Below are 10650 nucleotides of genomic sequence, written 5' to 3'. Positions count from 1 at the left end.
GATATTTTTGTAGCCTTTGTCATGCTTTTACAGTATAGCATGGAACCAAAGGATGGCCTGCTTTTCAGTTTTGAAGCTTTCAACGTGCATCTCAAATAACATATTCTATAGAGAAAATGGTTTAAATTTCATAACAGGTTGAAAAACTCTCCAGAGTGCTAGTAACTTCTAGCAAAATGCTGTTCAAGCTTGTTCCTGTCTGAATATGTGAGCGTCAGTGGTGTATTTTTTCTTTTTATTTATTTTGGGGGTATATTCTACTAGTTAAAATAATATGGAATATAATAAACTAATCGTCACATGTACGTCACAGATGTATTAGTATGTACTTTTTGTGCACATAATCTACACCGCAAAAGGTAGCCATTTTCTTCATTTATTACTTTCACTTTCTATCTCGTTCCACTGATCTCGTTCAGTGCATCTCAATTGTGTCTTGTTGTGTATACGGACAAAATGTAATGCTGATTTATCATAGGTCAATATTTGAAGCGGCGCCATATTGGAGAATTCAAACAAGCGGAGCGTAATATTCAGTGGGTATCATATCGGTTGTAGTTTGTTTTATTACTCAATTTTCGACAAAGGGATCTTTTCTTCTTGTTCTCTATCTTTCTTTCGTCAGCGACCAAATTCCACTTTGTAATTACTACAGAAATAAGGAAGGCGAATCTGGATGTCAAACCTACCATCTTTGATTTGATTTGCTTGCTGTGAATTAGTTCGGCAATTCATTTACTAAATTTTGGATATTTTAATTTGAAATGTCAGGCCCGTTAAATTGTAAGAGGGCAACTATACAAATACTGATTTGGTAAATTTCCTAACTTCTCTAGATAATACGGCCCGATAATACAGTGTATTTGAATAATGACCCATTAGAGCCTGCGTCATCAAAACAAACGGCAGCCATTCTGGAGGGAGACCGGAATCGTCTGCTGCGCATGAACAAGCCATGTCTGTAGTTCAGTTTTCGTTTTCTGTATTTTCTTTGATATTTAACCGAGCAAAATGATGAATTACTGCAGGTTATTTGATCGAGAGAAGATAACTAACTTTACAAGCGTTCACAGGCTGCCTGCAGTGGTAACAATCCATGGTGAAGGAACTAAAACCATAAACGGAGGAGAGACGGCGAGGTGGCTTTGAATCAAGACTCTTCGGAAAAGTAAAGGATAAAACTAATTTATTTTATAGCAAAGAATGGAGAGCCAGCTGTGCAGATTTTACCATAAAAGAAAAAACAGTAGAAAACCAAAGACCTAGGTGTGTACATTTGGGGCGCACGTACACTACATATATATTTAAAGTAGTGCCCAAAAAGTTTGGGTGGAGAGTGTGTTAATTTGTTAAAACGTGTGGAAATACCCAGGCAGGGTTTCGACTTTTATAATGAAGACTCACCTATTGCCTTGGGTGTAATTTGTTATCAGTTACGGTGCTCTCTAGATTTTATCGGCTGTCACCTACCTCTTTAATACCTGGCTAGCAGTATTGCCAATTAGTGTCAAGGCTATATATTTGTACTGTACACAGCTGAGCTGGGCCAATTAAATCAATTACCTGTATGAGGTGCATTTGGAAGTTAGTGGCTTAATTTTCGATTTGGTGTAGTGATAAGAGTAATTTTATTTTGCAAGTAAATTCTACCTCAGGTGTAATTGACATATAACCTCATGAAATGAATTTGCACTTTCCTCTGTAAAAATGTTAAATTCTGCTCCTTTCAACTGTAATGTTGTAAGTTACAATATGAATAAAAATCACTATTGTCATCTTTCTATTAATTTACATTTAGGAAATTGACTGGCATTTCCCACCAAGCCACACTGATTGGGCGCAAGTAAATTATCAAAAAAAAAAAAAAAAAAAAAACAGAAATGAAGATCAATTCATGAACTGAATTATTGTTATTTTACATTGGACATCATAAATACATAAGTGTGAAAAATGCCTTGCTTCTGTGAATGACTGAATAATAATAAAATCCTAACATGTAGCTTATACGAATGGTTGCATTCATGGTGAATAATAAACTCTCTCAAACCACAGTATTGTTACATGTACTTTCTAATGCACCAATATGAAGTACAAGAATGCTGAAATAATTTCTGACAGCTTCACGATGTAGAGATAAGTCATATAACTGACAGCAATATTTCATGTCATACTTTATGACAATCCTGCATACATTCTTCCTTGAGTCCATAAGGGTTTATCCTGATGATCAGCTCAAATTTCTCCTTATATCTATCCTTTATGAAAAAAGTTGCTTCTATGTAAGGTTAAACTTATGATTACACATTAAACTCTCTCAAACTATAACTGTTATTACCCAATGAACAAGAAAAATGAAGTACAAGATAACTGAACTATCTTCTGACAACACGATGTTGGATAAGTAGCATTTGGTAGGATTCCATGTTTTTAGACTGTCTTGAGTTCATATTGGTCGATCCTGCTGAGCAGCTGACGCTTCAGCTTGTATATATCCTTTTCCCTTTGGTGTACTTGATCGCGATATGAAGTTTATTTTATTTTATTTGGTTCACCTATATTACCGCTACTATTGCCCGTCGTTCATTCCCTCCAGCATGGCCGCGGGACTAGTGTTACGGAGCAAATATGACGTCACTGTAATGGGTTAATAGACATTGATCAGTGTCACCCCATCTCCAACCCTAAAATAAATAAAAATCAAAGATTTGTAGGTGTGGTAGGGGGGTATATGCAAAAAGTATTGCCCTAGCCCTTGAAAACTTTGGGAACCATAGAATGTTAAATTTGTTCATGGGCGCTTAGCTAGGACACTGATACCCTTGTTGTGTCTGATGTGAAGATAAAAAATATATTTTGATGTTGTATGATGAAACTTATTGCTGTCCAAGAGTTCTTGAGAAATGTGGCAGCTTCTTTGTACAACACAAATGTAAAGCAATTAACTATACAATTATCAGGAATTAAGGTTTGCCTTCATTTCACACAAGTCACTTGTGCAGCATTGGATCCACCTAAGATAAGAAATCAGTATATAGGCTTTGAGAGTGAATACCGTGGGAGGAGATTGGGAGAGATGATCTTGGGAGCACGTGGAAGATGGATGCGATTTCAGAGAGTTAAGGGTTGGAGACTTGACTTAAAATATGTAGTTACTGACTGATGAATAAATCATTTAACTGATCATTGGGTTTTTCTTTATAAATGCAACCTTAAGTAAATTTGACATGAACTGTGGAATCTTTGGATTGCGTTATACACTATGTAAGTTAGAAATGTAATGTCCTGTTTTGGGCCCAAACCATGCATCTGATTGCTTATATCAATTAATTTCTAACCTGTACAGATCTGAAAGAAAAGAAATTTTTTTTTTTTTTTGTTTTATATAAAACCAAATACTTTGATAATGGCTGTTTATGTCTCAGACTGTATGGGCACTTTCAAAATTTTGTTGAAAACACGATTATAATGGTTCAAGAACTTTTGTTTTAGCAGGAAAACTACTGTGATGTCTGGTGCTGAGATGGAGATACAGAATCTGCGACAACAGCTGTCTGAGAGTGAAACCAACCTCCAGAGGGCAGCAGAGATTGGCAAGTCACTGTTAGAGGACAACCGAGAGCTGAACAAGGAGCTAGAGGAGTCACGGAGGTCCATGACAGCCAGGATAGAGGTACAATGACAGATAGAGCTCTGTGTATACAGACTACACTGTTAAAACAGAGGTACAGTGACAGCTAGAGCTCTGTGTATACAGACTACACTGTTAAGATAGAGGTACAGTGACAGCTAGAGCTCTGTGTATACAGACTACACTGTTAAGATAGAGGTACAGTGACAGCTAGAGCTCTGTGTATACAGACTAGACTGTTAAGATAGAGGTACAGTGACAGCTAGAGCTCTGTGTATACAGACTACACTGTTAAGACAGAGGTACAGTGACAGCTAGAGCTCTGTGTATACAGACTACACTGTTAAGATAGAGGTACAGTGTGAAGATATTGTCTTCCAGACTTTGGAGCAAGAGAAGTACAGCCTGCAGATGAAGTTACAGAGCAAGGTTCTCATGGAGCAGAATTATTCTGAGGAGATTGACAACTTGAAGCAAACCTTGAGACAGCAGGCCGAGGAATTATCCCACCTCCCAGATGCTGAACATTCCTCCAAAGTGGCAGAACTGAAAAGTCAGGTGAGGCCAGCATTTCCACAGTAGACTAAATAAGCTGACAGACTGTATTAATATTGACCAGTGTATATAATATTTCAGATAGACTGTCTCCAGGCCAGTGAGGAGAGATCTCAGCTGACAGACTGTATTAATATTGACCAGTGTATATAATATTTCAGATAGAGTGTCTCCAGGCCAGTGAGGAGAGATCTCAGCTGACAGACTGTATTAATTTTGACCAGTGTATATAATATTTCAGATAGAGTGTCTCCAGGCCAGTGAGGAGAGATCTCAGCTGACAGACTGTATTAATATTGACCAGTGTATATAATATTTCAGATAGAGTGTCTCCAGGCCAGTGAGGAGAGATCTCAGCTGACAGAGCGCCAGATGACAGAGAAGGTGGGGCAGCTGGAGGCGTTGTTGAAGGAGGCACAGGACCAGCTGGAGCAGGTGGTCACCAGGATGAACGAGACGTGCAGCGAGGAGATGGCACAACTTTACTCTGAGGTCACCAACCTGCAGTGTGAGAGGGTAGGTGCTGGGGTCAACTTTACTCTGAGGTCACCAACCTGCAGTGTGAGAGGGTAGGTGCTGGGGTCAACTTTACTGTGAGGTCACCAACCTGCAGTGTGAGAGGGTAGGTGCTGGGGTCAACTTTACTGTGAGGTCACCAACCTGCAGTGTGAGAGGGTAGGTTCTGGGGTCAACTTTTCTGTGAGGTCACCTACCTGCAGTATGAGAGGGTAGGTGCTGGGGTCAACTTTATACACAATATGAGGCTATAAAATTTTTTTCATGTCCCACAGAAGATTTGTCTTTATATAGTCTATTATTTCCCCAGATGAACCTCTCCAAGGAGCTGCCTGAGGCCCAGGCAGAGGTGCAGCAGCTACAGTTGAGTAGATTTGTTTTGATAAAGTCTATTATTTCCCCAGATGAACCTCTCCAAGGAGCTGTCTGAGGCCCAGGCAGAGGTGCAGCAGCTACAGTTGAGTAGATTTGTTTTGATAAAGTCTATTATTTCCCCAGATGAACCTCTCCAAGGAGCTGCCTGAGGCCCAGGCAGAGGTGCAGCAGCTACAGTTGAGTAGATTTGTTTTGATAAAGTCTATTATTTTCCCCAGATGAACCTCTCCAAGGAGCTGTCTGAGGCCCAGGCAGAGGTGCAGCAGCTACAGTTGAGTAGATTTGTTTTTATATAGTCTATTATTTTCCCCAGATGAACCTCTCCAAGGAGCTGTCTGAGGCCCAGGCAGAGGTGCAGCAGCTACAGTTGAGTAGATTTGTTTTGATAAAGTCTATTATTTTCCCCAGATGAACCTCTCCAAGGAGCTGTCTGAGGCCCAGGCAGAGGTGCAGCAGCTACAGTCGAGTAGATTTGTTTTGATAAAGTCTATTATTTTCCCCAGATGAACCTCTCCAAGGAGCTGTCTGAGGCCCAGGCAGAGGTGCAGCAGCTACAGTCGAGTAGATTTGTTTTGATAAAGTCTATTATTTTCCCCAGATGAACCTCTCCAAGGAGCTGTCTGAGGCCCAGGCAGAGGTGCAGCAGCTCCAGTTAGAGGCAGGATCACTTAGAAGTCAGCTGGCAACAAAAACTGAGGAGGTGGAGGAAAAGGAATGCAAGGCCACATCCTACTACAATGCCTTGGAGGTAGTCTGCCTGTCTGTCTGCCTGTCTGTCTGTCTGCCTGCTTGTCTGTTTGTCTGTCTGCCTGTTGCTGTCTGTCTGTCTGTCGTCTGTTGCTGTCTGCCTGTCCCTCTGCTTGATTGAATATAAACTGTGTGTACACATGCATGCTTGCTTACATACTGTGTGTATATATTCATTGATATTCTGTGTATGATTAGCTTATTTTAGTGGTAAAATTATGAACTATGACACTAAGCATGTGTGCACTATGAGGCCCACTACCAGTTAAAGTTGGGAATTTGGCTGTTCTTAGAGATTGAATGAGTTTGTAAAGTCACTTGCCCTTCAAGGACAAAGTATATTGTCAACATTTTCAGATTTAATGTGTCATTTTTTTTATGTATGTTCAAGAGATATTTTGAAGATGTGTGCATTCAAAATTCATTGTAAAACTTCAACCACAGAATTGCAATTGCAGAAATGAATTGTTGTTATCATAAAGTATAGACTGTTATTAAAGCCCTACAGGAAAGTTGATGTGTAACAGTCACTGTGTAACAATCACTGAGTAGAAGTCACTGAAACAGTCACTGTGAAACGGTCACTGTGAAACAGTCACTGTATGATGGTCACTGTGTAATGGTCAGTGTATAATGGTCACTATATAACAGTCACTGTGTAACGACCACTGTGTAATGGTAACTGAAACGGTCACTGTGAAACAGTCACTGTATAATGGTCACTGTAATGGTCAGTGCAATGGTCACTGTGAAACAGTCACAGTATAATGGTCACTATAATGGTCACTGTAAAGTCACTGGTCACTGTAATAATCATTCTTGTATTCCAGACCTGCAGAGCTGAGGTCCAGGGGCTGAATGTCCAGCTTGACCTGGCCAGAATGGATGCTGCTGACCACAAGGAGAAAGGAAACTCTTTGTTTGGTGAGGTGAGCTGTTGTTGATATCTTAATGATGTATATAAACTATTGACTTATCAGTGCTTGTGAACAGTGCTGACAGGAAAGCACCTCTCTCTCAGACTTCATTTAAGGCAAGAACATTCTTCAGTTGTCTGATAAAATGATGTTGACATTTTAAAGGTGTTAAATTGTTTCCATATTTCAATCAGCTGGATGACAAGCGTCAGGAGGCAGAGAAGAAGTTGATCTCCCTCAAGGTGCAGTTTGACTCCATGAAGAGTCAGTATGAGATGAACAGACAACACCTGCACAAACTCAAAGTAAGGCACTAACACTGGGGGGTTACCAGTATTATATTGTTATTATGAACAGTTAGTATGAGATGAACAGACAACACAAACACAAAGTAAAAGACACTGACACTGGGGGGTTACCAGTATTATATTGTTATTATGATGAGTTTAGGAGTTGTTATTGCTGTTTGTAATACTATGTGGATGATGTAGTGATATTTTCCTTTAAATTTCTCATCACTTTATTATAAACATTGAAGTGTTGTATCTGTGACACTAACATCATTTTTCCAACAGTGTTGGAAATGATTTTCCAGTTTTCCCAGGTCATTTTGGCCATCTTGGTTAATGACTGTTGTAACTAGAAAAGCACTCAGAGAGCGCAGACCTTCGCCAAGGCAGCAAAGTCTCCTTCCAATGCCGTTTCACCCCTAAAATTTTTATATTTTTGATTATAGATTATTGATTGATTATTGATCTGGATCACCACCAAAAACTAATCATCTGTTCCTTGGCCCACATCTGACAGTTCCTGAAAATTTCATCAAAATCGGTCCATAACTTAGTTTTTTGATTATTGATTATTGATCCGAATCACCACCAAAAACTGTTCCTTGGCCCATTTCTGACAATTCCTGAAAATTTCATCAAAATCAGTCCATAACTTTTTGAGTTATGTTGATGACAGACAGACAAACAGGGGTGAAAACAACCTCCTTGGCGGAGGTAATAAGATAGTTGATAATAACAGATGAATTAACTTCCTTGCAATTCACTTGGTCATCATGGTGAAATTCATACTACAAAATCACACAGTAATTATGTATTGTTATGATTTATGTGTTCAGATGCAGCTGGCGGCAGTGCTACAGATGTCAGTAGGAAGAGCTGACGTAGCCCAGATGGACAGATTGCAATCCCAGCTCACTCTGGCTACTGCCGAAATACAGAGACTCACAGAGCAACTGAACAAGTATGAAAAATTGGAGGTAAGAAGATAGATTGAGGAGAGAAATAAGTGAGCTGATGAAGGGATGTATCATTAAAAATAAGTAGCATAACTTGGGGGGAAAAGGGTTTCTCTTTCTTTTCCTTTGTTTTGCTTTGAAAGAACATCTTTCCCCAAGTATGTGATGGTCATTGGTGATACTTGATTCTATTATTACATTTTGCATGTTTAGATTATTTTAAAGATACATATTAATGTCAGATCATTACCACTAAACCCTACCCAATGGCACAATAGTTTCATTTAGCATAACTTGATATTATTGGTATAGATATTTTCTGCTTTCTGTGCCTACTGGCTGAAGAAAGGGGTGGGTGGGTCAAATTATGACCAGGAATTTGAAGGTGTTATTTTAAAGACTTCAACTGCCAGAGGCATTGAGGTCGGTTGGTTTATTGGCATGTGGAGTATAAAATGTGTTAGATACTGGTACTTATGACATCAGTATGTGAAGGGACATTTACCCTGGCAGTGTATCTTTACCCATTTGATGGAAATGCCATGTGCTTGCCTGAGTGAGTAATGATGGGAAATAGACCAGACAAAACATGCAGTAGCAGACTGGCATTTTTTATATTCTACTGACAATACCATGATCTATGCTGTCGTCTGGTGTTATATTACAGTTAGCCAAGACAGGCCAGATCCTGGACCAGTACAGCACATTCAGCGGAAACACAGATAAGAACTTTGTGGATTATCTACAAAATATGATCAAAAACAAAGAGTGAGTAGCCATTCAGTTAGCCTAGATACTGGAGTATTGATTGATTGAATGTCGGGGATGTGCAGTGATGAACCATTTCTACATCATTATTTAAAAAAAAAACTTATAATGATTTTTTTTTTTACATTTGAATTTCTCTTCATCTTCCAGTCAAGAAATCGGTAAACTTCAGGAGGAGGTGCATAGCAAGCGTTTCAATCAGTTGGCAGAGAGAAGTCAATACATGGACGTCCACAGCAAACTGTGTGAGACAGAAAGACAACTGGAGAAGATGAGAGGAGACAACCTCAAACTACATCTTCAGCTGGAGGAGTACAAACTGAAATATGAACCTGGTAACCAAGAGTTTACTCACAATAATTCTTCTGAGAAATCTTGTTTAGAATTTCCATGGAAATGTCTTGCTTATGATGGCTTGTTACAGCCTAAATGTTCAATATTTTAACAGTGCTGTCCTTCAAAATTTGTTTTAGATTCTGTGGCACACAAGAAAATTAGAAAGGGAAAAGTAGAGAAGATTCCAGGATTTAGAAAAGAAGAAGAATCAAGTCAAGCAGAGAGTGATTGTGCATTTTTACCTGAAAAAACTGGTCTTCAGTCAGCTGACAAATCAAAACCTTCAGATAAATCAGACGTCCTAAGAGAAAACCATGTGACGGAGTCTAAGAAAGATGCAAACTCACAAACCAAGGACTTTAAGTCTGTACAAAAGAAAAGGGTGACGCTTTCTAATGATGTAGACGTCATTGACAGTAGCACTACAGAGGAGGCATCAGTTCATAGTGCTGTCACTGATGAGAACTTGGAGTGCCTTGAGATGTCTGGAGACCCCGTGATACAACCCAAGGTCAGGAAGGTGAAGGGAAAACAGACACATTGTAATGTTGTGAAAGTAGGAAGTGGTGCTGCCAAACTGGAGACAGACCAGTGCAAAACACAGTGAGGTGTTAAGACTCCACAGACAAGCTATGTTAATCGGCTGGTGGCAAGCTGTCTCTGGTGTTTGTGTTAACAGGCTGATGGCAAGCTATATGTTAACTGGCTGGGGGCTGGTCCCCATTTATATACAGCATCTTCCTTCTATTCACTGGCAGGTGCCCCCCTTGACCTCCCCCCTGACCTCTTAACAACATCAGCAGGAACCAACAGATCTTCAATTACACCAGGAACACACCACTAGGACCCCATTCCCACAGATTTTAGATCAATCTATCCCTGTGGGGAGTCTCACTAGTGTCAGTTTAGCCGGCTTAAATGTCTTTCCTGCCTACTAAAAGCTGTAAGGGGGTAATTAACTACTGTGCGCGCTCGGCTGACATCAATTTAGCGTGAACCCCCAGGGAGTTAGGTCGATCTTGATGGATTGATTTAAATCTATGGGAATGCACTCTAGGAGTAGCATTCAAGAACTTTCTTCCATGTAATGTCAAAGGTATTAAAATCGCTAGAAAGTGCACACTCTGGAAAGCTTTAACGATATTTGTTGTATCGTGTTGTGTCCTGGTTGATTTCAGACATGATAATAAGTTAGTGATTTGATTTTACAAATGGTAGAAAGTGTATACACAAGCTACCTCAGACATCATTTGGGTTGTATTTTGACTTAAGGACTGACTGTAGCATCTGCCAGGTGTACTCTATATAAACTGCCTGCATAAAGAGGTTTGATATGTTACAAAGGTCATACTTTGGCAATATAGATTTTATTTACTTTGCATTTATGTGAAATACCTATCAGTATAATATAAGCACAATAAAAACTTATCTATTGGCTATACATTCAATTCTTTATCTTATATTTCTGACCTACTGAGTAATCATTGGAATCGACTGCATACAATTAAAGCTCTTGCTCTCTGTGAACATATACAGGGTATGTATAGTTATCTGATCATCAA

The 10650-nt window shown here is 39.4% G+C and overlaps 1 protein-coding gene across 2 annotated transcripts; it reads left to right on the top strand.

The window, feature by feature from the left end:
• The first annotated feature begins 408 nt into the window (after positions 1–408).
• Positions 409–10527, top strand: LOC106172204 (protein Spindly). Of its 2 annotated transcripts, none has more exons than XM_087014945.1 (11): positions 409–536; positions 3493–3670; positions 4010–4186; positions 4505–4699; positions 5673–5822; positions 6652–6750; positions 6933–7043; positions 7865–8005; positions 8652–8752; positions 8903–9087; positions 9226–10527. In XM_087014945.1, the coding sequence occupies exons 2-11, from the start codon at positions 3506–3508 to the stop codon at positions 9693–9695; spliced, it is 1794 nt and encodes a 597-aa protein (XP_086871071.1). In that variant the 5' UTR covers positions 409–536; positions 3493–3505; the 3' UTR covers positions 9696–10527. The 2 variants fall into 2 exon arrangements, with proteins under 2 accessions (XP_086871071.1, XP_086871072.1); XM_087014946.1 differs by having other exon boundaries at positions 424–536; positions 3490–3670.
• The last annotated feature ends 123 nt before the right edge of the window (positions 10528–10650 follow it).

This window comes from Lingula anatina, chromosome 6 (assembly GCF_051362555.1).
Source record: "Lingula anatina isolate TDL-2025a chromosome 6, LinAna3.0, whole genome shotgun sequence".
Classification (NCBI taxonomy): domain Eukaryota; kingdom Metazoa; phylum Brachiopoda; class Lingulata; order Lingulida; family Lingulidae; genus Lingula; species Lingula anatina.
This window is presented reverse-complemented; position numbering and strand designations above follow the sequence as displayed.

Coding starts and splice junctions, on each gene's coding strand:
- LOC106172204 (XM_087014945.1), top strand. CDS start 3,506: ATGTCTGGTGCTGAGATGGAGATACAGAATCTGCGACAACAGCTGTCT. Junction 7,044..7,864: donor AACACCTGCACAAACTCAAA/GTAAGGCACTAA, acceptor TTATGTGTTCAG/ATGCAGCTGGCGGCAGTGCT. Junction 8,753..8,902: donor AATATGATCAAAAACAAAGA/GTGAGTAGCCAT, acceptor TTCATCTTCCAG/TCAAGAAATCGGTAAACTTC.